At 41.1% G+C, this 27,843-nt stretch overlaps 1 protein-coding gene across 3 annotated transcripts; it reads left to right on the top strand.

Moving 5' to 3' along the window:
• The first annotated feature begins 340 nt into the window (after positions 1–340).
• On the top strand, positions 341–27,843 carry fyco1a (FYVE and coiled-coil domain autophagy adaptor 1a). Of its 3 annotated transcripts, none has more exons than XM_053643320.1 (18): positions 341–2,665; positions 3,767–3,864; positions 4,766–4,872; positions 5,143–5,268; positions 6,878–6,984; positions 8,173–8,316; positions 8,621–8,714; positions 9,023–11,506; positions 12,248–12,340; positions 13,897–14,015; positions 14,897–15,064; positions 17,154–17,306; positions 18,398–18,633; positions 21,928–22,075; positions 23,159–23,257; positions 24,208–24,418; positions 24,634–24,743; positions 25,400–27,843. In XM_053643320.1, exons 2-18 carry the CDS (start codon positions 3,813–3,815, stop codon positions 25,473–25,475), a joined length of 4,527 nt encoding a protein of 1,508 aa, XP_053499295.1. In that variant the 5' UTR covers positions 341–2,665; positions 3,767–3,812; the 3' UTR covers positions 25,476–27,843. The 3 variants fall into 3 exon arrangements, with proteins under 3 accessions (XP_053499295.1, XP_053499292.1, XP_053499294.1); XM_053643317.1 differs by having other exon boundaries at positions 3,764–3,864; XM_053643319.1 differs by having other exon boundaries at positions 341–3,642; positions 3,764–3,864.

Raw genomic sequence — 27,843 nt, 5'->3', positions numbered from 1 at the left:
CAATCCTCTGGGTTATTGGCACAAAAGGTACGGAGGAATCGTCCCAGTTCCTGATTGACTCGTTCGGCTTGCCCATTGGCTTGTGGGTGATAACCCGAGGTGAGATTCACTGTCACTCCCATCTTCGTCATGAAGCTGGACCACACTCTGGAGGTAAACTGCGGGCCCCTGTCAGACAATCTCCTCCGGAATGCCGTAATACCTGAACACATGCTGGAATAGAAGTTCAGCTGTCCTGAAAGCAGTGGGGAGAGTGGGTAAGGGAATGAAGCGTACGGACTTGGAGAACCGGTCCACTGCGACTAGAATTGTGGTATCTCCTTGGGATCTAGGCAGGTCTGTTACGAAATCTACAGATGTGTGTGACCATGGGCGTTCGGGGATAGGTAAGGGCTTGAGCCTCCCGGCGGGGAGGGTCCGAGGTACTTTACTCTGTGCGCACGATGAACAGGACTTCACCACCTTGTGTATGTCTCCTATCATATTGGGCCACCAGTATTTCTCTTCCAGGAGATGGTGTGTGCATTGTGTTCCAGGATGTCCCGTACCGAGTACCGTGTGTGCCCAGATGATGAGTTCTTGGCGGTACTCTTCGGGTACGAAGAGTTTGTCAGGAGGAAACTTTACAGGTACTTGGGACTGGGGAAGCTGCTCTAGTTCCACGTCCAGCTCCCACTCTAGCGCACTGATAACACATGAAGGACGAATGATGTACTCCTCCTGCTCGTTGACCCGTTCTGTCTGATCAAGACGAGACAGAGCATCCGCCTTTGTGTTCTTGGACCCGGGTCTGTAGGATAACGTGAATTGAAATCTAGTGAAGAATAGGGCCCATCGGGCCTGGCGGGGTGTGAGTCGCTTTGCAGTGCGAAGGTACTCCAGGTTCTTATGGTCCGTGAAGATGACAAATGGATGTGTAGCCCCCTCTAACCAGTGTCTCCACTCTTCCAGCGCTAACTTAACTGCCAAGAGTTCCCGATTCCCCACATCGTAGTTTCTCTCGGCTGGGGAAAGCTTTCACGAGAAGAAAGCCACCAGGTGAAGTTTTGGCTTTTCTCCAAATCGTTGGGACAGAATGGCTCCTACCCCGGTTTCTGATGCGTCCACCTCCACTATAAACGGTCTGGATGGGTCTGGATGTTTGATGAGGGGTGCAGTGGTGAAGGCCTTCTTGAGCTTGTCGAAGGCGGATTGGGCAGTTGAATTCCATGCCAGACGTTTGGGTCTCCCCTTTAGCAGGGATGTGAGGGGGTTGGCGACGGCACTGAAATTCCTGATAAATCTCCTGTAGAACTTTGCAAACCCCAGAAACCTCTGTAGTTCCTTGATGGTCGTGGGTGTGGGCCAGCTTACTACCGCCTGGACCTTTTCTTGGTCCATGGAGATTCCCTCAGGGCTGATGACGTAGCCCAGAAACGTGATGGTGGTTTTATGGAATTCACACTTCTCTGCTTTCACATATAGCTGGTGACGGAGCAGTCGCTGTAGCACTCGGCGAACGTGGTGAACATGTTCTTCCCGGGAGTCAGAGTAGATCAGTATGTCGTCGATGTAGGCAAATCACATGGCGTCTCAGCATGTCACGTAACACATCGTTAATTAAACATTGGAAGACCGAGGGGGTGTTAGAAAGCCCATATGGCATGACCTGATACTCGTAGTGGCCTGAAGTTGTGCTGAACCCAGTCTTCCATTCATCTCCCTCTCGGATCCGGACCAGGTTGTATGCACTGTGCAAGTCCAGTTTCGTGAAAATGGTGGCTGTGCGTAATTGTTCCAGAGCGGCTGGTACTAGAGGGAGTGGGTAGCGGTACTTGACGCAACATTGGTTTAGTCCTCGGTAGTCGATGCACGGTCGTAAACCTCCTCCCTTCTTCTCCACGAAGAAAAATCCCACGGATGCTGGAGAAGTGGATGGTCGTATATACCCTTGGTGCAACGCATCCTGAATGTACTCTTCCATGGCTTTTTGCTCACCATGTCTGGTGCCAGGTGTGTCTGATCAGAACTCCGGGGATGGGGAGCGCATGCGTGCCTGGGAAGTGAGTATTGCATCCTGGGAATTGGAGTTATGATCAGACCGAGCTGTGACATCGTGAAGATTCCAAGAGAGCTTTCTGAATTTTTGTTTCATTTGTTTTATTTCAGTGATTTTTATTTTTATTTTTTCATTTAAAAAAAAAATCCATTGTGTAATTTTTTATTGAATTATTTTGTTGCAGTTGCGTCAGGTTTGTGAAACCTCTTCTTGTTTCTTGTGATGGTGCTAAAACAACAACAACAACAACAACACTTTGCTGGTTGCAGCTGTCATATGACGTCGCTTTAGTTCAACCAAGCATGCTTTCTTTTCCTATTGGTTGAAAGGCTTCAGTGGGCGGGGCGTCAAACTGGGGCTAAGAAACATGGCAGTATTTCCAAAGAATTTCACTCACGAAAAAAATACATTTTTAAACATTTAAACACTGTATAGTGTACTAGACAATATTTCGTTCCTAAATGTTCCTAACCCTAAGTAATGTTTGCTTTTAGACGTGTGTGTGTGTGTGTGTGTGTGTGTGTGTGTGTGTGTGTGTATCTTTGACCTGTCAATCAAACGGCTTGACAAGACTAGCAAGTTTGTTCACCTGTTTGTAAACATCGGACAGGTTCGAGCTTTCCAAAAGTATGTTCAAGTTTATGAACTTTTAACTTTAACCTTTAAACAAGCGGATTTTCTTCCCACGAGGTGGTTTATGATGTAGATTGTATCCAGTTGGTGGACTTCTTCAGGAAGTATTATTTGTTAAACTGTAAACAAACATTAGGGCTTTCAGTATTCAGTATTTCAGTGTTTCTTTTTCAGTTTTTCTGTTTCAGTATTTTTATGTTTCAGTATTTTTATGTTTCAGTATTTTTATGTTTCAGTATTTCAGTATTTTTATGTTTCAATGTTTCAGTATTTTTATGTTTCAGTGTTTCAGTATTTCAGTGTTTCAGTATTTCAGTTTTTCAGTATTTTTATATTTCAGTATTTCAGTGTTTCAATGTTTCAGTATTTTAATGTTTCAGTATGTCAGTGGTGTTGATTTGAATAAAAGTAAATGTTGAGAGAAAATTATTTCATCGCAGGCTATCAAGCAGAAATATTAGCTGCTTTTTTTTTTAAAAAAAATCATTTTTTTTTTTACATCATTCATCAACCAAAAAGTAAACAAAAATAACACCTAAGTAATTTTTTTCTCTGCAAAAGTCATATTTTGAAGAGCAGCAACATAACTTAACAGTTCTCTGTTGTGTAAAAGCTGACATTTAAAAACATTTAGACATTTAAAAACAATTTGCAACGATTTATTTACGACCCTTGTGCCATATCTAACAGAGCCCCTTTTGTGACATCCCTTCTAATTCCGTATAATAACAATAATAACAACATAATTAAGTCGTGAGGTGTAGTGATTCCTAGATATATCGGCGCAGTTTATAATCCCGAGCTGAAAATAATCAAAAGGAATCAATTCCCTCTCCTCCTTGTAGCTCTTGATTATCGACCTACTTATTATGATCACATTTTATCAAGTCCTTATCTCGTTCCTATCACATGATGGTCTCGTTCCTGGTGAAAGAGGCACTAAGTTACCCTTAGTAACTGTCTGATTTGAGGTAGACGCCTTTTTATTAATTCATCTGTGAATTCATGAAGAATTTGAATCTGTGCTTTTGTATAACTTTGAACAGAAATAACTTTTTTTTAAAAATGTTTTTATTCCACTGCCCTCACTAGCAGACCACACATGACCTCTTGACCCGGTTGGCAAGGGGTGAGCAGGACCATGGCGACAGCTGGAGAGGGCCAGCTGCAGAGGGTTATCAGAGATCTGCAAGGTAATGTGTGTGTGTGTGTGTGTGTGTGTGTGTGTGTGTGTGTGTGTGTGTGTGTGTTGAGGCATAGTGTAACAGTAAGGTAGAGAGTCAGCACATGAACCTCACCCATTTACACCAGTGATCTCTTGTTATGAGACATAAGATCCAATGAACCCAGAAAGTAGGAAAAGACATGCAGCCTGAGAGAGAGAGAGGTCAGAGTTCATCCCTCACTTGCATTCTAGATGGATAAAAGGTACGTGCATGGACCTGATTCACAGAATGAGGAAGCGAGAGAGCAAGGAGGGTGGAGTCAGAATGAGGTGTAGAGACTTGGCATAAAGAAGTGCAATTCCTTTCTTTAGGCATTATCTCTTTATCACTCTGTTATCACTATACAGTTGCGTTATTACATCTGTATCTTTTAAATTCGCTGATCACAGGGACTGGCTGCAGTACTTATTGTTATATAACAGTTTATATCACAGTGCTGTTGAATTCTCGATTCTGATTGGTCAGAAGGTGTTGAGTTCATTTTCTACAGCACCAACTTTGACAGTCGTTGTAACCGACATGTTATTTGTTTTTGTTTGTGTTACACTTTAGTAGCCTATTGAACTCTGTTCTGTTGATTCGGTTCAATCCTGAGCTTGGGTTAGTGTCTGTTCCCATGTCCACATGGGTTTCTTCTGCGTATTCCGGTTTCTTCACACCTCCCAATAATATTTGTGGATTGTCTATACTAAATTGCCTCCTAGACGTGTATCGTGGTTTGAATATCGTCACACCCACGCTGTATTTCAGCTTCACACTCAGCGTTCCAGGCTCTAGATCCGCTGTGACCCTTACCAGGATAAAGCATTTCCTGAAAGTGATTGTGTATTTTTCTGTTAGCGAATCTGCCCTACATTTTGCTCAACAGACGCTGTGTCGGAGCTCACCAAAGAGTACAAGGAGAACGGAGAGCCAGTCACTGACGACAGCACTAACCTGCAAAAGTTCTCCTACAAGCTGGAGTACCTGCTACAGGTTTGGGTTCTCTGCTACAGAACACACACAACACCACCACACACTGCTCTAGACATCAGCAGTTCTATGTCCGAGATGTCATTGGCTGGCGTTATGTGTCTCAGAAGAAGTACGTATCAGCTTTTACTCCCTGTGGTTCGTAGCTGTTGTATGATAACGTACAGCTGGCTGGGGTCCAAACTGTGGAGAAAATATGAAGAGGAAAAAAGTATAAACTTCTATATTAACATTATTTTGGGTATTAAAGCAGTGCATTGTTGTTCCACACAGTTTAACCAGAAGGAGAAGACCACGTTTCTGGGCACGAGGAAAGATTACTGGGACTACTTTAGCGACTGTCTGGCTAAAATAAAAGGCGCCAATGATGGCATTCGCTTTGTCAAATCCATCCCTGAGGTATTCCCTCCTTCACTCATTCACTCTTTCATCTGTTTATTCACCAACAGCCTAGGCAACTATATGGGTTGGGGTGACATATACAAGAAATACTAACTTGCTAACATTACAGTGCGTTAGATTTGCAATACCAAATGTTATACAAAGAAGATCTGCCGGTTAGCTCAGTCAACACCTTTCTTTGTTTGTTATAGTTCCGTGTTGTGTAGCCTTGTTCAAACGCAAAGGTCAACGTGAGATATCGGTTCTTCCTTATTTGTACGCTGATACAAAGGAACGTTTCTTTAAATGCCAGGTTCTCTCATGTACAAGCTTTATTACAGAACAGGACACCTGCAATACAAACAACCTGTTTGTCTCAGCGCAAACTTTTCTAACTGTAAATCCTGGGAAAAGGGCAAAGCTAGCCACTGTTGAGAACTGATGGACATGTAAGGAATAATAAAACATGACATTGGTGTGCTGTAATAGGAAAATAATCAGTGATGGGCTGGGCGATTAAGTGGAGTTACTGTTAACTCTCAGAAGTTGCCGATTTTTTTAAATGAGCATGTCCTGGGGTTTTTTATTCCTCTTATACCTCAGCAATTACTCAACAATAAAAAAATTTTATTTAAAGGATGACACTTTCTAATTTTTCTCTCCATGTTTAGTTCCATTTAATCTTGTGGAACATCCATGAAACAAGTGTAAACTCATCTGTCCTGAAAGCTTACCAGTTACAGCTTTACTTCTGACTGTTATGAAGCGTGAACTCCTTACAATGTTAAATGTATGTTAAATCTCCTCAGAGAAAATGTATCACATATCAACAGGCACGCACGTTTTTAAATTCTCTTCACGTCGAACATCTACCGTTCAAGTCCCTGTGTAAGTTCTTACTACAGAAACGAAAACATATTCGAAGAAGAGCATGAACATTAGCCCGTGATGTGTGGCCTGAACTACTCTCAAAAAGCTGCTGTTTTAGAAAAGAATCGCCATGATTATTTATAAGTTGTAATTATCCTTTAGTGCTAGGACTTTATTCTTCTTCATAGAAATCCTGGTATTTCTTAACAGATCTGTAAATTTCCCAACGTTGCCGTACAATATATGCTTCTTCCTTTTACTTCCTCACTGAGGAAAGTTGTAATACACGTTGCATTAGACATTATACGCCGAAAGTATTGGAACGGCAGGGCGGATTCTTTTTGTTTTTGCTATACGGTTAAAAAGTTTTGGGTTTGAGATCGAAGGATGAATACGAGACAACCGATCAGAATTTCAGACATGTTGAACAATTTAAAACACGCCACCTTTTGTTTGATCCTACCCGTTTTTTCCAGCGATCTAAGATAACGTGACAGACAGGTGTTTCTTGCTGCCCAGGTGAGCCCTGTTAAATTTATTGTTTAAAGAATTAATAGCTCTGAATGATCTGCTCTTGGTTTGAGCTCTGGGTTTCACCTGTGAAGACTGTATTTGTTCGGATAAATCAACATGAAGACCAGAGATGGATCATTTCATTTCAATGTGAATGATATGCTTTGTGATACAGCTTGTATGTGTGATAGAAACAACCCTCTCTGCATCTCTCTTTCTTTCTCTCACTCTCTCTCTCTCTCAGCTAAAGACGTCGCTGGGAAAAGGCCGAGCATTTATCCGATACTCTCTGGTGCACCAGCGGTTAGCTGACACCCTTCAGCAGTGCCTCATGAACCAAAAGGTCACCAGGTACCCACACCCATATTTCTAAGGGTTCATTCATTAACACTGCAGCACCTGCGTTTGTTAACTGCGATACCCTCTCTTCACATAATTGTGTTTTTGTTTTTTTTTGTTGTTTTTGGTCATACCACTGTTCCATGTTCCTGTAAATCTTCGGCTTTACGCAAGCGATCACTTTCATTGTTTTACCTTGTTAATTTCTCTTCCCATGTCGAGTTGTACTTCTTTAAATTCGTTTCCCTGTTTCATCAGCGGGAGCGGAAGCTGTCCTTTTCACATGTCGGTAGAATAATACTCGCATGCAGGTAAACAGCCAAGTACACGAGTATGGATTGATTTTGGAGGTGCGTAACGTCGTGTACGTGACGTACCATAGTTCATATCATCCATGGATGCATCTAGATAATACAGTTTTTGTATTATGATTTAAATCTTGATAATTATCAGGATTATGGCTAAAAATGGCCATATTTTTTAACATTTTTTAATTTCACTTATCCAATAACAGGCATACACTTTGCCTATACCGAAGAAAGGGCGATTCTCTTTAAAAACGTACGTGTCCGAACATAAGATTTAAGGCTGTGTAACTACTCGGGATAATTGCAGTGCGGTACTGCAGTGTGGTAACAGAAATACAGCACGAAAAAATTATATAATATACCTTGGGGTCCAAAAGTCTGAGACCACATTGAAAATCTTTTAAAAGAAAGAAAGTAAATGTTCAGTAACCGTGACTATTGAATCAAACTTGTGTCAATGCTCGAGTGCACGCTGTCATTAAAGCAAAAAAAAGGGGGACGTAGCGAATACTAAGAAGCTCTGAAATTCATATAACTATTTCAGAGAGTCTACTTTTCACTAAAGTTATTGTCTAGTAGTATAATTTGTAATAAAAAATTGTTGTATTAAATTAGAGACAATGCAAAATCGAAGCATGTACAGGAATATTCACAATAGATGTGTCCCAAAAAGTAACGCTTATGGACTATGCTTATGGTTATTACACTTCTTTAATTATCTAGAAGAAAATTTGCAAATGTAAAGTGAAAAAAATACAATTTAAAAAGCTTCTAAGGTCATAAAATTGACATTTGGGGTGAAATTGTGATTTGAAAAATGCTTCAGGTTACAGGTGGAAGTGTAACCGATCGAGTCTTACACACGTAACCGATAACTGTGTTTAATCCGCAGTGACTGGTATTATTCCCGAAGTCCCTTTCTGAAGCCTCATCTCAGTGTGGACGTTGTTAACACTCTCTACGAGCTCAACGAAGTCCAGTTCGATGTGGCATCCCGGGGCCACGACCTGGATTCGGCCTGGCCCACTTTTGCACGGTAAGCAGAGCATAAGGCCCGATACGCAATCACGTGTTAGTATAGCTGGTTCGGAGAGACGTGAGAATGAGTGAGCAAGCGTGCAAGGGAGCGTGTACGTTACGTAAGTGTAGCGTCAGGTGTGTACACGTCTGTTACTGCTGTTACTTTAGAGAGGCACGCTTTTAAACAGCCGTTGGAGAACAACACCGCATTTGTGTACAGCCTGTGAGCGTGAATAATCCGGTATCTTTTCTTTTCTTCGTGTTTTTTGTGTGCCTCTTCAATGTATGCTCACGTTTCCTGCTCTCGTTTTGTGCCACAGGAGGACTCTGGGTTTGACCAACTCTCCAAGCCACATGTGGAAAGCACCCAGCCGGAGCTCCAGCATTAACAGCCTGGCCAGCTCATACTCACAGGTGATGTGCTTTAGAACACAGGATTTACACTGGAATTTTAACAAGACTAAAGAGAAGGTTTAACAAATGTAAAAAAAAAAAAAAAAAAAAATGGTTATACTTTCCATATAAGTCAGTACTGCATGTTTCCAGTAGATGGCAGGAGTTACCAGAATTCTTCTCGTTATTCTCTTAGGCCAGTGCTTACAACTTTAGTCAAAGTTCAGATTGAAAATCTCATTTATTTTCGATGGAGAATTGAGATGCTTGAGTATCTTCTGTATCTCACTCCAGTACTAACCTTTTGTTCTGTATCATCGCTCTGTCAGGCCCCGGAGTTTCTCTGCAGTCCAGAGTTTGGAAATAGCTTGCTGAATGAGTCTGCAGAGCCGTTGTCTGATTCTGCCATCACCGCCATGGACGAGCTTCGTCTGGAGCTGGATCAGTCAGAGCTGAAACAGCGTGAGCTAGTGGAGCATGTTCAACAGCTTGGCAGCGAGGCCATAGAGCTCCGTGAAGTGGTGGCTGAACTGCAGAGGCAGCTGGACATTTCATTAGCAGCTCAGTCTAACCACCAGGAACTTCAGCTCAAGCTGGAGGTGTTGGCAGAGAGGGAACGGACTCTAGCCCAAGATCTGGAGGTCCTGAGGAGACGTGAGGCTGTTAAAGAGGCAGCAGATCAGGAAATTCAGGGCAAGTTAGCTGCTGCGGAAAAAAAGAACGTGGAGCTAATGGCTAAACTAGACGAGGTGCTTGAGGAGAAAGGGCAGAGGACAGCCAGCCAATTTGACTCGGCCCAAAAGATCCATGAACTCCTGGATGGACTGAAGGAAGCAGAGAAAGGCAGGATGGAAGCACTAACACACGGTGAAGAGGAAAGGATGCACGCGGAACGTCTGGCTGAGGAGCTCAGAATGAAACAGCAAGCCCTGAGAGACGGAGAAACTAAAATGGCCGCTTTAACAGAGAAGAGTACGAAGCTCATAAAGCAGGCAGAAGAACAACGTAATGCCATGGACAAACTCCAGGAGGAGCTGTCAGTGAGAGAGAAGGAAGTAAGCAGTCTTCAGAAAGACCTGCAAGACCTTCAGCGCTGTCTGGAGGCGATGGAGCATCAGGCTGCCGAAGAGAAGAAAAGGGCCTTGCAGGAGAAAGATGTGCTGCAGAAAAAGTTGAGCTCCCTACAAAAAAGCCTAGAAGGACAGGTGCAAAACCTAAAGGCACAACTCGGAGGTAAAGAAACTGAATTTATCTCCAGTGTGAAGAAGATCAAGCACCTGGAGGCTGTAGCTGAGAAGATAGCAGGAGAGAAACAGGGTCTGAGTGGGAGTATAGTAAAACTGGAGACACACATCGAAGATCAGAGAAAGATGATTGACGAATACAAGGAACAGTGCAACAATCTCACAGAGCTGAACAACAAGCTCCTCAAGACAGTCGAGAAGAACAAGGAGACCAATAAAGAGCTGATGGAAAGCAAGGCTGTGTTAGAAAATGATCTGGCTGAGCTGAGGGCATCTGAAAAGCAGCTCAGAGGTCAACTCGATGACGCTAAAGTGACAGTGGATGAGCGGGAACAGCGGATGCGTGATGAGAACCGCAGCCTCGATAAGAAGCTCCAAAAAGCAATCATGCAGATCAAGGAGTCGGAAAGCGTAGTCCACAAGTTGGAGCAGGAGAACACTGATCTCAGGGAGGAGTGCTTAAAGAGTAAAGATGCTCTCGCAGCTGCACAGGAAGAACTACGTAAATTTACTGACCAGATCAGGGATCTCGAGAGTAGCCTAGAGGTGGCAAGACATAACGAGACAAACCTCACCGTGCAGCTAAAGGAACAGCACTCACAGCTGGAGGATCGAGAGAAGCTTTGTGAGGAGCTTCAAGAAAGACTTGATGAACTAGAAGCCCAGGAGGGAGAGCTGGAGGCTGAGAAAGAAGAGGCAGAGCGAGCCTTGGAGAAGCAGAGGGAGATGATGGAAAGGTTGGAGGTCCAGAAGAAAGCGGTGGAAAAAGCTCAGCTGGAGATGATTGCCTGCCATGCCACGGAAGCCCAGGATATGGCCTCGAAAGTAGCACTGCTGGAGGAGCAGCTGGGCCTGAATGTGAAAGAAGTGTCCAGACTTCAGGACGAAGTGGTGGACTTGAAGGCCAAACTGCTTTTTTCCGAGGAGGACAAAGTAAAGGTCCAGACTAAGCTGGTAATCACAGAGGCGTCTAGGGTAGAGCTGCAGACTTTGACAGAACAACTTAAAATGCAAGCTGAGGAGCAGAACCGAAATCACGTCAGTGAACTTTTACAGTTCAAGCAGCACGTGGAGGAGATATCATCCGAACTAGACGTGGAAAGATCTGCGCTTGCTAAAACATCAGCTGACTTCGCTGCAGCTCAAGAGGACCTGGCTGTACTAAAGACCCAAAATGAACGACTGGTCATGGAGAACACAGAGACTAGAGAGGGACTCCACAGAGCCAACACGGAGATGGCTGAGCTGGGAATGACCATCTGCAAGCTGACTGCGGAACGGGAGGAAGCTGAAGAACGACGGGTAGCCGAGAGCACCCGGATCCATGAGATGGAGGAGCTGGGAGAGCGTGAAAAGGATCGGCTGAACGCCAGCGTGGCGGCACTACGGCAGGAGAACGCCAGTTTGCGAGAGGAGCTCCTGCAAGTGGAGAAGCTTCCAGAAACAGTCCTGGAGTTGAAGGAGATGCTGGATAAATCTGAGCGTGAGAGAGAAGTGGCACATGAGGAGACGGCAGCCATGAGGTTTCAGATGAGTACGGAGAATATGGCGCACCAAAACCACGTGAAGGTAAGCAGAGATTCTCAAAGACGTACTAGGGAACTACGTTGGCTGTGTCTGGATGCATAAAACGAAGAACCTAGGCTTGTTATGGAGTTTCTGCTACCACCATGAGGTTGATTATTTTTCTATAACAGCATGTCTCCAAGTTATTTCCAGTAGCTCATATGGTGTATCAGAAAAATGTCTTCCAATAATGGGATATTGTTTTATTTTACCATCTCACCCACAGTGAATTGAAGTATAAGAAAAAGAATATATAATATATATAAAAAGAGTATATCTTTATTAGTTGATAGATTGGTATTTTAAAAAATTCCCACATCCACAACTCGATGGCCACTTTATTAGGAACAGTATTAGGAGTATACATGCGTGTAGTATGGAGTGAAATTAGTTTCTTTGCATGTGCCGGCTTGTTAAGGAGATGAAGTCAGAGCACAGGGTCAGTCATGGAGCAGAGAAGGTTGAGGGTCGAGCAGCAGCGGCTAGGAGGAGCTGGAGGTTTGAACTCGTGACATTCTGATCAGTAGGCCTGAACCGTAACCACTAAACCTTAACCTCTGAGCCACCACTATAAGTATATACAGTAATGAAATAGAGCTAGTGTCTAATAAACTGGCAAGTCGCAGCATATTTATTCAGTATATAGATCAGGGAATATTCAAATTTTCCTGCTCAAGGTGCTACATTTTTGTGCTTTCTGCAAAAACTTTGAATGTTTTAGTGTTTTGTTTTTTTTCTCCTCAGGGCTTAAATGAAGCACTTGAGAGTTTAAAAGCACAGCTGAGATCTGAAAGCGAGAAGACGTCTAGCCTGGAGGTCAAAGTCTCAGAGCTTGAGGTCTGTATATTTAAACTCTGATGAAAAAAAAAATAAAAAATCTGCTTAAATTTGTTGAGAATGTTTAAAAAGATGCTCGTTTTTGTTTTTTTTCTCGGTTTAACATCTGTGCGTGGTGCTGCTTTTCTCAGAAATAATAATATATTTTTCCTTAGAGAGCCTGCTTGAAGTTAATTAAAAGTCGAAACTGTCTTTCACGATCCTATGATCTTGTGGTCTTGAAATGGCGGTATGACTACTGATGTGACTCTTGAAACAAATATCCGTTCCGTCTAGGTGATTAATAATACATTTGTCTGGCTAATAAGCTAATAAGAAGGACATTAGCATGTGAGTCTGTGTGTGAAAGGCCCAGTCACAGGGTGTGATGATGAAAAATAGTGCCCATTCTGCAATGATAGAGTGTTCGAGCGCACTATTTTCTCATTATGACCCAGGAGTTGTTTATAAGGAATAAAACACTGTCACGCTGTTATAGGACAATAATCAATGACAGGCTGATGCGATGCGTCCACATATGAATAGAAATGGAATATTTTTTCCTATAACGACACGTCCACGTGTTTAATTCTTTTCTTTTTATTCATTTTTTTAACCACAGCAATACGACAACAATTAAAATTCATATTATAAATAAAGACTTTTTTTTAAAATCAGTTTATAGTTGTGCTTAAAGTCAATACAGCTTCATGTTACGTAAGTATCGGAACACTTAGAGCTTTACCTCTGTCTGTTACAAAGCTCTGACACTGGAGACTCCTTCCATGAAGCGTTAAACATCAACATGTTTTTATTCTGTTTATGTGGAGCGTTCACTGTAGAGGTTGTACTTTTACTTTTTCCCTGGGGTATAAATATGTGGTTGCACACATGTAAAATTCCTTTGATCAACAGTTAATGAGGAAGAGGATGCTTGAGCATACTACCCCCAAATATCCATCCATCCATCCATCCATCCATCCAGGTTCTGTGCCGCTTATCCTATACAGGGTCACGGAGAGCCTGGCGCCTATCCCAGGGGACTCTGGCCACGAGGTGGGGTACACCCTGTACAGGGTGCCAACCCATCACAGGGCACAATCACACACACATTCACACACTATGGACAATTTGGAAATGCCAATCAGCCTACAACACATGTCTAAGGTCTGGGGGAGGAAACTGGAGTACCCAGAAGCACATTGAGAACATACAACCTCCGCACACACAGGGTGGTGTCGGGAATTGAACCCCCAACCCTGGAGGCATGAGGCATATGTGCTAACCACTAAGCCACTGTCGTCGCCCCCCCCCCCAACAAAAAACAATAAATAATAAACAATTACATTAATTAATATGGTGAAGGACGTTTATCCATTAAGGACAATGTGGTGTGAAAAAATAGATTAAGAATTTTTTTTTCATGCAAACACATCAGTTTGTAGAATAAAACATCATTTACTCAGTCAAGGTTTAAAATTGTTTTAATCCAGTAAAGACATCTGTAAAAGTTTTTAAAGTGGGGTAACAACAACCAAATAGACTTCTTATCTTTAGCCTGTTCTGTGTTTCTGCAGACAGTGAATTCAGAGTGCTCTCGACAGTTGGGCGAGAAAGATTCGCACATCACCAAGGCCGAGAGTCTGATTCGCTGTGGAGAGGATGAAATACATCAACTGAAGGAGAGAGTGACATGGTAACACACACACACACACACACACACACACACACACATACTTCTGAGTACAAATGCATTTTCTCCCCCGTCCCCTCCTTCCCAAAATCCCACTTCGCATCTCCTCTGGTATAACGATGAAGCAGCACCAGGCCGGGTGTAGCCTCTTATGGTTGCTAAGCAAAATCTGGTGTGGGAATCCCTCGCAGCAGCTCATCAAACGTTGTGCTTCATCACCACAATAGCACGCTGACATGATATTATAACAGCAAAACCTTTACAAGTGTATATCTTTTCACAGTCAGCATGTGTTAGCTAGTAAATTCTCCAGTCTTACATTGACAAGGCTATAAAATGGTAGCTAGCGTAATATAATAATGCATGGCTAGCCGGTTAGCTAGTTAAGTGTGTTAATACAACCTGAGGAAAGTTTAGCATTTAGCACATTGTGTTTTATAAGATGCGGTGTTCTGCCGTCGTTTGTTTTCTTTAGGCATGTTTAACTGCGATGTGACCGCAGTAGGAGGGTTAGTTGTCTGCGAAGCACGGTACAGGAGAGCTAGCATAGCATTGAGCTCTTAAAGCTAACTGTCAGAGTCGAATGCAATTAAAGCAGGATACTGACGCAGCAGGATGCTGATAATCGAGGAAAGAATGTATATTCGTGAACTTCCTGAATTCGTGTCATCAAAGTGATTAAAAAGTTTGGATGTTATGCAAAGCAGAGACACAGAGAAAGGGATGGAGAAGAGGATAGGGTTCCCAGCAGGGTCTGTCTGCCTCCCACAAAATGTTCCCTACTGACACAATGTCTGTTTTCTGACTTCATTATTTTTCATTTGTAATATTTCGGTTCTTCTCTTCCTTCTATCCTCTCTTTTTTTCCCTCTTTCTCGGCTCAGCGGGCAGGTGGCTCTGGCGCTAGCGCAGACGGAGCGAGACGAGCTGAAGGAGAAGATGGAGAAGGTTCAGTCTGACGCTCAAGCCGAGCAAATCAAAATGGCTGCCGAGATCGAAGACCTCAACCACACCAAGACCAGGCTGGAGGAGCGGCTCATCGAGCTCATCAAGCAAGTTCAACGTGGCCTTTCTTTTTTCTTGCTTTTCTTTCTTTCTTCTCTTTATTTTATGCTTTCTCTCTTTTTTTAAAATCTTTTTCTGTCTTTCTTTTACCTTTCTTTTGTTTCTTCCTGTTTTTACACTTCCTATTCCTTACGCTTTCCCTGTTTTTATATACTTTTTTGTATACTTTTCTTTGTATACTTTTCTTTCTTTCTTTTCTTTTATAAGTTTTTATATACTTATGTTTACCTGATTCTTTCTTTCTTACTTTCTTTCTTCCTATTCCTTAATTTTTCCTGTTTTATATATTTTTGCCTTTCTCTCGTTCATTCTTTCTTTCTTTCTTTTATTCATGTTACTATATACTTTTTATATGTCTACCTGATTCTTTCTTTCTGTATTTCTTTCCTTCCTTGACCTTTCTTTTTTTATGTTTTTATACTCTATGGCCAAAAGTATGTGGACACCTGGCCATCACACCCATTTGTGGTTCTTCCACAAACTTTTGCCACAAAGTTGGAAGCACAGAATTGTATAGAATGTCTTTGTACACTGTAGCGTTACACTTTCCCTTCACTGGAACGAAGAGGCCCAAACCTTTCCAGCATGACCATCTCCCTGTGCACAAAGCGAGCTCCATGAAGACATGGTTTGCCAAGTTTGGAGTGGAAGAACTCGAGTGTCCTGCACAGAGCCCTGACCTCAACCCCACCCTGAATACATTTGGGATGAACTGGAACACCGACTGCACCACAGTCCACTGTAGTGTGTGTGTGTGTGTGTGTGTCTGTAAGTCATTGTGATATCTCTAACAGACACAATTCATGGTTGTGTGTGTGTGTGTCATTGAGACATGTCTAACAGACACACTGTGCGTGAACTCTGGTGTTCTGAGCAGGAAGAAAAGAGACAGGCCTTTTAATTCTGTAGTGATAAGAGGCTTCACACTGTGCTCGCTCCTCGACTCAGCACTTGAGCGTATGCTACTTGTTTTTTGGTTGTTGTTTTTTTTTTTTTTTACTATGAAAGCGTTATTAAACCGTATTTGAGACAAAGCCGAATAATCAGAATGACACCATGGGGAGGACAAAACAGCGAAGATTTCTTCAATCAGCAAAGTTTCTTGCCTTAAAATGGCACCAGACAATATGACGATCCCATGGAGCTCTGTAATCAGTGCGCTCTGTGTGTGTGTGTGTGTGTGTGTGTGTGTGTGTGTGTGTGTTTAGTATCAAGCCATTTTGATGTCGTCAGGAAAATTTCCTGCAGTGGACCCAGCTTGAGTTACAGCCATTTTATTCCCTCACACACTTATATATAGAGAGAGAGTTACCACGGCAACGTTATAGATTAGATTGGTTTCCAAAAACAGCGTCCTGATGTGTTTTAATCCACGGCAATTTGCCAAAGATTTTTACTTTGTTACAGAGCAAGGCTTCATTTGTGATTATTCATGTATTTTAGTTCCATTTAACGTGTGGAACATCCACAAACCTTCCTGTTTTCTTTCTTTCTTTTTTCCTTTCTTTTATTCATGTTTCTATATACTTTTTATGTTTACCTGATTCTTTCTTTTTCTTTCCTTCTTTCTTTTTTTTCATTTTTCCTTTTTTATTCATATTGTTTCTTATATTCTTTTACCTCTTTCTTTCCTTCTTTTTCTTCCTTTCTTTCTTTCTTTTTTCTTTTCTTCTATTCATATTTTATATGCTTTTTATATATATGTTTACCTGCTTCTCTTTCTTTCTGTCTTTTTCTTTGTATTTGTATTGTTTCTTATACTCATTCACCTTTCTTTCTTTCTATTATTACTTTTTTCCTATTTTTATATACTTTTACTTTTCTCTCATTCTTTCTTTATTCTTTCTTTTCCCCTTTCTTGTATTCACGTTTTATATACTCTTTATGTTTACCTGAATCTTTCTTAGTTTTTCCTTCTGTCTTTCTTTCTTACTTTCTCTCTTTCTATTCCTTATTTTTTTCTGTTTTTATATGCTTTATATATATATATATATATATATATATATATATATATATATATATATATATATATATATAAATATAATATCTCATTCCCCGGCTCTGTGTCTGATGCAGAGAGAAGGACGTTCTGTGGCAGAAGTCTGATGCGTTGGAGTTTGAGCAGAAGCAGAGGGCGGAGGAACAGTGGTGGTTAGTGGACCGAGAGGCTACACACTGTCTGAACTGCAACAGCCAGTTCACATGGTGGCTCCGTAAGCATCACTGCAGGTGGAGCACTCACAACACACACACACACACACACACACACACACACACTCATATATATATACTTGTTTTTTATATATATATATATACACACACACACACACACACACACGCACTCATATACACACTCATATATACACATGCACACACAAACAAACATGCACTCAAACACACTAACAAGCACACTCATATAGTTTTACTGGAACATCCATTAACACTTTTATCATTTTGGCTGTATGTAGCATCCATCTATCCATCCATCCATCTATTCATTTATTTATTCATCCACTCATCTATCCATCCAGCCATTTATTTATACATGCAGTCATCTATCCATCCACCTATCAATTTATTTATTCATCCAGCCATCTATTTATTAATTTATCCATCATCCACCTATTCATATATTCATCCATCCATTTGTCCATCCATCCCCTCATCTGTTCACTCATCCATCTTTCCATCCATCGTTCCATCCATCCATCCATCAACCCATCTACGCATTAATTTCTTTTTTTTTCTTTCTTCCTTCCTTCCTTCCTTCCTTCCATCTATTTTTCTGTTCTGCATTTTGTCCATACCTTACTTCCTTCCTGCATTCCACCCTTCCTCCCAGTCTTTGAACCTTCCTTCCTTTCTTTCTTTCTTCCTGCCTTCCATCCATCCATCCATCCATCGGTGCTTTTCTATCTTTCTTATTCCTTTTCTTTCTTTCTTTCTTTTTGTCATACCATCCTTTCATCCTGCATTTTGTCTATCCCATCCTTCCTTACTGCCTTTCACCCTGCCTTCCAGTCTTTGAATCCTCCTTTCTTCCTGCCTTCCATCCATCCATCCATTGATGCTTCTTCCTCTCTCTCTCTTTCTCTCTCTGCAAATTTACAGGTTTGACATCATTTGCAGGGAAGTGTAAGCAAATATTAGAAAAGTCTAGAATAATGCTCAGAGCTTTAGACAAATGAAAGAAATGATGCCATACAGTGAACATCCAGAAATCCTCATATTTGCAGATAAATAATAATTACACTTTATTAATTATCATTTAATAATTACTGCTTACAATGTGTGTGTGTGTGTGTGTGTGTGTGTGTTAGGTTATGTGGGCGGATCTTCTGCTACTACTGCAGTAATAACTTTGTGAGTACTCGGTCCGGGGGGAAGAAGGAGCGCTGCTGCAGGGAATGTTACACGCAGCACAGCGCCGTGGTGGAGAGATTCACCCGCTCCGAAATCAGCAGCCCCGCCGACACATCTGCAGTACACGCACACACGGCCAACGCATCTCCACCCCCACCTCCACCCCCGTACATACCTACACCCAGAGTTACAGGTATACACACACACACACACACACATACAGATGCATTTTTTAAAAAAATCTTCAATTCACTTTAGTGCTTTAAAGCTCTTAGCTTGTGCGTGTGTGTGCGTGCACTGACACTTGTAGCGTCTATAAAAGCAGCGTGTGCACGCTGAAATTGAAATCAGCAGGACAAAAGCTTCTTCACACAGCAGGAGTGTTTCATCCTGTCAGGCTTCATCAGGAGTGTTTCTGAGAGTGGCTCAGATCTGTACACTACTACAGCATTTCAAGCTTTCGTGCCTGTAATTACAATTTAATCTTAAATATAGTTAGCATAGCTAGAGGTTGACCTCATAAGAATATCGGAATATTTTTATTTCAATCATTTTTTGGATTTAGAATAGGACATCCATACATTTTTCGTATCGCTTATCCTACACAGGGTCGCGGGGAGACTGGAGCCCTCACACGGGACTCGGGGGACACCCTGGACGGGGTGCCAACCAATCCCAGGGCACAAACGCACACACACTCACACACTACGGAGAATTTGGAAATGCCAGTCAGCCTACAGCGCATGTCTTTGGACTAGGGGGAGGAATCCGGAGTACCCGGAGGAAACCCCCAAAGCACGGGAGAACATGCACACTCCGCATACACAGGGCAGAAGTGGGAATCGAACCCCCAACCCTGGAGCCATTAAGCCACTGTGGCCCAACCAGTTGGGTTGCAAGTGTAGGGGTGAACGAGAACAAACATTCACGGAGGACAAATTGCTGGTGTCTATGAGGAGGTTAACGAGATGTTAAACCGAATGAAACCAGCAACATGTTTGTTTTTGAGACATTCACTACTTCTGGATGTGACGTCCCACTTTAAATATGGCTGCCATACAGTGAAGTCAAGCGAGCAGCTCAAATTCTGCTGGTTTTCTGCCTCCAAAGCTACAGCGAAGGCAAATGAGCTCCTCATCACCAGAGTTACACCAATCTTTATTTCATCAGCAGTACTGATCTTAAGTCTAATCTAGAGAGCAAGCTAGGCTGAGAGCGTTGATACGGTTTCAATGTGTGCCACATGAGCCACTTTTTTTTTCTTTTCATATCAGCACAAAAACTGCGCTCTGAGTAGAGTATTTCTGTATAGGGGGACAAAAGCAAGTCAAGTTGTGCATTGTGCTAAAGGTGTAGGAAACCTTGGGAGGCACCAACACAAAAGAGTCTAATCATAGTTTTTCGGAGCACTGAGCTTTTTTTTTTTTGTATTCTCCTCTAGTATATGAAATGGGTGAAAAAGCAACAAGCAGCATTAAACGTTACAGTTTGTCCACCAGAAGCCTGGAAAAAAAACTCTGGAAGTGTACTGGAGCGACGAACACTTCTTCCACAAGATATTTTTTGTAATGATGGTGTATCTCACATCGCTCCAAAATCTCCCATAGCTGATCAGTTGGGGTGAGATCTGATGAATGCAAAGCTCATAGCTTCATTCTCATCAAAGCATTCCGCGAGCCCTGTGGCTGGGGGCGGAGTCATCCTGTCAGACATGACGCCCATCAGGATAGAAATGTTAAACCATAGGATAGGGAAAGACTGAAACCCTGCAAGAAAAAAAAATCAACAACAAAGCTATCTATTTTTCCTTTGTCAGCCGTAAAAAAAAAAAAACTATGACTATGCAAGAACGTAAACGTTAGCTAAATTTACTCTCAGTCTTAACGATTCCTGCTTTTGTGTCACGGTTTTGTGCTTGCATTTGTTTTTGTTTCTGTCTCCGCCCCCTGTTCCGTCACTCGCTTGTTTCCTGATTGTGTTCAGCTGTTTTGTGTTAACCTAGTTTGCTGGTTGATACCCCGTCGTGCCTAAGATTATTTCCAAAGTCTTACCATGTGTTTGTCTGTTTTAAGTCTGAGCCGAGTTCTGATTTGCTTGGTTCAGATTTTCACCTGTTCTTCTGGTTGTCTTTTTAGTTTTGTTGATGTTTTTATGTTTACTACCTGTTCTCTGACCCCCGCTATGGATTTTCAAGCTTAACTGTTGCTCTTAAATTGGCTTATTGAACTGAAAGAACATTTTCTACTTCCACAAACTTTGGTTATCTCCACTATTATCAACTACCAAAGACAATGACGCATAAATGTAGCAACTGGCCATACATATATATATATATATATATATATATATATATATATATATATATATATATATATATATATATATATATATATAAAATGTGTGTGTGTGCGTGTGTGTGTATGTGTATGTGTATATATATATATATATATATATATGTGTGTGTGTGTGTGTGTGTGTGTGTGTATATATATATATATATATATATATATATATATATATATATATATATATATATATATATAATGTATGTATGTATATGTTTACTGCAGCAACCACTTAATATTGATTTATTTGTATTTGAGCAGTGGGGATTGCGTATGGGATCCAGTCCGTGGTTCCGCCGTAATTGAAGGGCTTTTTAATAATTGCCTTTGAAACTTGAGTGTTGGAGATGAGATATCTCTCGCTCAGAATCATTCCCTCTGTGTGATAGTGGCATCTTTTGATCTTGAAGTACTCCTCAATGAGGCCTTTCTGTTGTTTTGCGTTGAGCTTGGATAGCTATTCTGTTGGATCCAGTTATTTATTTATTTAGACCAGTTTATATAGTGCAGATTACTCCGCTGGACTTTCATCCTCAGCGTCGAAAATTCTAATTTATTCAAACACTTTGGCCGACTGACGTTTAGGCTAATTGAAACTTGCGTACATTTTTTTTTTTTTTTTACTTTCGTCGAAGTATTTTTTGAACCGAATCAGCTCCTCGGTTCTTCGAGTCGCTGAGAACTAATAGCAAAGTCGTCACCATGCGACCATAACCGTGTCCTATAGAAAAAAAATGACGCTCATCTTCTCGGGTTCATAAGAACGCGTCGATGGTGTGGACGCATAATATAATGTCTTTAAAAGTTTGTACAGCTTGGCATTATCACTGCGGATCAGTTTTCATCTACAGTCATTGCTGAAGATTTGAAGAAATTATTCTTGTTTTTTTTAACCTTTTGTCTCTGGTTACTGTTTAGTAGCTGCCTGATTCCATGACAGCAGTTTAGACGTACTGTTATATATTTGATATATTCTGTATCTTTTATTCGATATAGTTTAAAGGGTTAAACCTGAGTTTTTCCATAACATTTAGTTTTCATTCGCCTATAAAGCACATATGAATTATAAAGCGTATTAAGCGATTGAGGGAATTGCAGGTTATTTGTACATCTCATTCTTCGTGTGTGTGTGTGTGTTGCAGTGACCGATCCGAACGCGAAGCAGGACGATGGAGTGTATGACATCATCACTGACGAGGAGGTAAACGGACTGTACGACAGCGACACGCTCTCGCAAACCACCGGAGAGTCACAGGACGGAGAAGCCGAAAGCCGGACCACTCAGGACCCGTGAGTCTAATAACACACACACACACACACATACACACACACACACACACAAGTCACAAAAACCCTAAATACCACCCAAAATAAACTTCACACGACCTAAAATAGACAAACACACACACAACACTCGACCAAAAATACACACCTTAACGCAACCTAACACACAACAGAGCTCACACCTACCTGCATAACAGACAACAACGCAAAACACCACACACACACACACTGTACAAAATACACAAACACAATACAAAAACCCTAAGCAGTCACACAAACACCAGCCATAATACAAATACACACACACAATTCACATCACAACCACACACAGACACAACACACTACCACTAATAGCTAACACACAAACACCTCATACTGGCACATAAAAACACAAACCAAGCAAAATCCTGCACTACCAAAATTACACTGAAAAACACAGCACAGCAGGCAGAATAAACACACACACACACACACACACACACACACACCACTTAAAGTAGACATGCAAACCTGCACGCCACACAAAATAGTTCTTTGGTTGCCATGGGAAATTTGGGTACCGCGGTAGCCAAGGAACACTGGACATTAAATACACAGAAAAAACCTAATTACACACATCACTCACACGCACATGCACACAGAAGTTTATGAACATTTATCCAGGCGCTTTGCCTCAGGTTTGTGGTGCTGACGTTCCACTGAGAAATTACACCTAATTTTAGACATATGAAGGAAGCTCTGTTTGGGGGGTGGATTCTGATTGGTCAGGAGGTGTTGATGTTGGTTTTCTGTGACGGCAGCTCTGACAGTAATGCACTCATTATATACGTTATCATTTGTATAGTAGGTAATAACCAGAACTTAGTTGTTCACTGAACTTTAACATCACTGTAAATGGATAAAAAATATGACATTCTGTCATTATATAAAAATAAAATGCTGCTGTAATAATATATGTGAATGAAACACCAGGATGTGGTGCCTTTGGGAAGGTAAGAGTAACTTCATTAAGTATAATTTTATCTGGTGTGTGTGTGTGTGTGTGTGTGTGTGTGTGTGTGTTTGTGTTTGTGTGTGTGTCCCCTATAGTGGTGTTTCTGGTGATGCGCTGGTTGCTGAGGAACAGGAGGAAATGCCCCCGACTGTACAAGATGCCGAAATCCATCTACTCAAATCAGGAGAACTTGCGTGAGTGCAGTAGGAGTGGACGATATGACCAAAAAAAATCATATCACGATATTTCAGGACATTTGTACTGTACGTGACATATATATATTTTCCCAGAAGACAAAATAATAACAGTTTCACCGATCATCCTGTTCAAAAGTTTACACCCCCCTGGTTCTTAATGTCCCATGTTGCCTTCTTGAGCATCAGTGAATGTTTGCACCTTTTGTGATAGTCGTGAATGTACGAGTCCCTCAGTTGTCCTCAGTGTGAAAAGACGGATCTAAGCGTCATGTAGTCGCTGTTGGAAAGGGATTAAATATGCAGAAGATGCTGGAAAAGAAAAGAATGTGCAGGACCTGGAGGATTTTTCTGAAGAACAGTGGGCAGTTTAACTGCTCAGGACAAACAAGGGACTCATGAACAACTATCACTAAACATAAAAACAGTCGCTGATCATCCAGGTAACGACACACGGTATTAATAATCAAGGGTGTGTTAACTTTTGAACTGATTCATTTGTGTAAATTCAGTTATTATTGTGTCTTGTGGACTATATGTAAATATCTGTTGTGTGAAATAGCTAATTCAGGGCAGAACTAAATGAAAAAAAAAAAAGAATGATCCCTGTTATTTATGATTTTTTAAAATTATTAACCTTTGCAGATTCTGCAAGGGGTGTGTAAATTTATGACTGCAACTGTTCCCACATAGCACCGACCACATCAGTCATCCCGGAAATCGGATCGAAACACGACATGCTTGTTATTCCTATCTAAAACATATATATATATTTCTCTCCAAACATCATATTACTCTTAGCCAAGCAGCTATTCCATCATTTCATGTCAAGTCCTTTATGAGATTTTCGTTTCAGTTTAAAAACATACCCCTCAGAATAGTTGTAAACGGTTCTGAAAGTTGAAGACGGCAGTGTGCGTGTTATTTAGCTGCTCGTATGATGTGTGTAGCTCCTCGGTCCAGCTGCACATCGATGAGATCCAGCGGTTCGGCGACGCCTCTCGCGAGCTCTTCGTCAAGTCCAGCTGTTACAGCATCATCTCCGTCACCGTACACGAGCACGGCCACGCTGTCGGCTGGGTTTTCTCATCCGAGCCAAAGAGCATCTGCTTTAGTGTCGTCTACAGGGAATCCACGGACACATCCGAGGAGCAGGCCAAGGTGACACACACACACACACACACACGTACAGTATAACAAGTATAATTTATGCTATCAATGACTGATGCACAAATTGAACTACAAATTGACTTTTTTTTTTTTTGGTCCTTGTATTTAGCAGAAGTCTTATTCGTTTCCATTGGAGCTTTTTTGTTTGTTTGTTTGTTTTTAACGTCACATGACCCTATATATTACGAGTGTTCATTTTTGTGTAGGTTCTGATCCCTCTGACTCGGTGTAACGCGCACAAGGAGACCATTCGGGGCCAGCTGAAAGCCAGAAACCCTGGAATCTACACACTCATCTTTGACAACTCCTACTCCAGGTACAGTCAGTTTTAAAACACAAGGCTCTATCTGAGAGAGAGAGAGAGAGGGACAAAAATGCAGACACGGCTCCAGGTGATATCTATACCAATACCACATCGGGGTAGAATTCTCAATTACAGAAGGCGTAGGTTCGTTTTCAGTTCCGGCTCCAAGATATAAACGAGAGGTTTTATATTAACGGGTTCTAACACATTATTGTTTCTATAGTAACAACTCGTTCACAGGGACACTACGTAATAAATGTTGTTTAATGAAGAAAAATGCATAATTAAATTTTTTTGATTGCGTTTAATGTTATTTTAGAGATGTTTGTTTAACGTTTAAGTAAGGAGCATAAGCGCTTTAGAATGGTTGGTAAGTTTTCTGCCATGCGAACAGACTTCTTACACATTCTCGTACATTTTTTTCGCCAACAAGACAAGCCAGCTACGTCTTATGAACTTATGAGGATAGCGACAGAACAACTGTTTATAGCTGATAAATCCTGTTGTAGAAGAGTAAATGCTACTATAGGAAAATAATCAGCTACAGGATGGTAACAGTCGTCGTGGGTTATATTTTTGTATCAGCGCATGCTGTTGTAATGGGTTACATCATGATGATGTCAATCAAGGTAATCACGGTTATGTCTCGTTTGTGATTGTATCTCTAGGTTCATCTCGAAGAAAGTCAACTACCACTTGACCACTGAGAAGCCCGTCATCTACGATGGAAGTGACTGCCCGTAGACGCACGGTGGATTTTTTTTTTTTTTTTCAGCTTCAGATTTTTTTGTTCATTTTGTTACACGTTTAATCATTTTATCCTGAGGCATGCGAGCGTTTTCGGGTTCCATACGGTTTTAAAATAGCACTACCAGAACGAGACGAGGCGTTCCCGAGCACTCTGAGGTTTTCACACTTCTGCATTAAGGTCGTGTTTGTTATTATCGATGTGGCTTTCTGGCCATTAATAAGGGCTTTCGTTCTTTAAATTTTTAATCATGACACTTTTTAAATAGCATATTACATTAGACGTAAAAGCCACACTACACACTACATCATCAATTTGCTGCTAATGGGAGTATATATATATATATTTTTATTTCCAGATCATTTTGACACAACCTTTCATAGATAAAATCTCAAGCATACACTAGATTTTATCACTGAAGTGTTGTTTTATTTAAAAAAGCTCTAAAAGTAAATCAAAGCCAAATGAGACGGTGCACTTTACCAAAGCTAGAACACTCTCGCAGTCAGGAAGGTTTTTAATAAACTGCAGCTAAAGTAGTCAAGTTCGACACTACAGGCGCTAATCAATTACGCTGTTAAAAAAATCCAGGTGCTGTCAGGTTATTAACCCCCGACAACCAAAGACAAGTCAGGATTATTTCACTAAATAAAGTCTATGCACACTATACACTATACTTTTTGGAGACTGTGTGTGGTGGCCTGGGAAAACTCTTCACATGCTGAAATTGTCAGTAAAGGCTTTTTGTCTTTCATACGTATCTCAAGTAGTAGAAAAGTTCTATGCTTTTAAAGGACATCGGGAGACAATTTTCATTCAGACTGCGGCGGAAGGAGCGTCACGGTGCCTGATTGCAACTTGATCAAAGCGTGGCGTTCACTGTGTGACGCAATCACACTTATTCTGCATTCTACCTACCTCGAAAGTGGGAATTCGGAGTTCGGAATAACGTCATTTTTGACGTTTGTGCTACGAAGTTGGAGGGGAGAAAAAAACATGTACGACTCGATGTTCATCTTTTGTTAGCAACAAGCTAGATAGAAATTATTGAGTACTAAAGTTACGACCTTTAAGGGACTGTATTTGTTTAACTGGTTCCATTTACGTTCTTTAAAACGTAAATAAAAAACATTTCTATGTCATTTTGGTCAAATATAGTATATTTCTTATTTAAATATAGAATTTCTTAGAGTTGTGCAGGCAGAAAAACCCAATTTTTGGGCAAAACCCCATTTTTTTTTGTGCTAGATTTCAGACACAGTGACATTGGACGGGTTTTCCCACACCACCACACATATGTTATCGTTTTTGAAGTAGCTTAATGTCAGATTTTTGTTTTTAAATAAAATGATATGTACTGGAAAAGACACTAACCTCAAACACCCCAAAGTCAGCCACTAAGGGGCTTCAAAGTCTTTCTCTCTCTGTCTTTATCTGAATTTGACTAGATTTAATCACCGAAATTAAAATCCATTCAATTCAATTCAGTTTTATTTGTATAGCACTTTTAACAATGCACATTGACTCAAAGCAGCTTTACACAAACATATAAACACAGGATACAGATTTTAAATATTCGAATATAATCTATGCAAAGTCACAAATGGAAAGAAATGTTTATTATTTACGCGTGATTTTATTTTATATGTACTTTCAAGTTCAATGAATTCTCTGAATAGCTTTTTCACGTTTCTTTTTTTTGTCGTCTGTGGAAAACCCTAAACAGCGGGCTTCCTGTATTTAAAAGTGTTTTTATCTAGAATTGTTCACCATCCAAACAACCCTTAAATGTAGAAAGCTACAGAAAGTCTTCCTCCCATTGAAACCCCAGTTGGTTTTATTGATTGTAGTTTACAGTGTACACAAATGTATCAATTAAGAAAAGACGTCTTCGCTAATAACCTCATTTATATATAAAAAAAACACCACCACCACAAATCGTCTGTTAGCGTGGACAACTTTTATGCTAATGAAATGAGAACTAAATGGCTTCCTTCCTCCGTGGATGAGAAAGCAAGTTTTAGTATTGTTGACTTTTACAGTGTTTCCCACGTCTGCCAACTTGTATTTGTACAGCGTCAGGTTTACCGTACTCGCCCCGTATTGTATTACGGGTCGACGAGTTTTTCTAGCTGTCAATTATAGAAAGTACAGGAGGCAGAAAGGATGCCGTTTTTCTTTCTCGTGCAGCGAGAACTGACTGCAGCTACTTTCAGCTACGTATGTTCACGTAACGTCTAAACATGTTTAGATTTGGACGCCACTACAGGCCATTGGAAACTATGTAAACACTATGGAGCGGAGACAAGTCACTGTTATGATGTGATGTACGTTTTAAACGATGTAATAAAGTTTTATTCAGCG

This window comes from Ictalurus furcatus, chromosome 15, assembly GCF_023375685.1.
Source record: "Ictalurus furcatus strain D&B chromosome 15, Billie_1.0, whole genome shotgun sequence".
Classification (NCBI taxonomy): domain Eukaryota; kingdom Metazoa; phylum Chordata; class Actinopteri; order Siluriformes; family Ictaluridae; genus Ictalurus; species Ictalurus furcatus.
The sequence above is the reverse complement of the archived record's forward strand: the minus strand, read 5'-3'. Positions and strand labels throughout refer to the sequence as shown.

Coding starts and splice junctions, on each gene's coding strand:
- fyco1a (XM_053643320.1), top strand. CDS start 3,813: ATGGCGACAGCTGGAGAGGGCCAGCTGCAGAGGGTTATCAGAGATCTG. Junction 22,076..23,158: donor AGCCGGACCACTCAGGACCC/GTGAGTCTAATA, acceptor TGTCCCCTATAG/TGGTGTTTCTGGTGATGCGC. Junction 24,419..24,633: donor CATCCGAGGAGCAGGCCAAG/GTGACACACACA, acceptor ATTTTTGTGTAG/GTTCTGATCCCTCTGACTCG.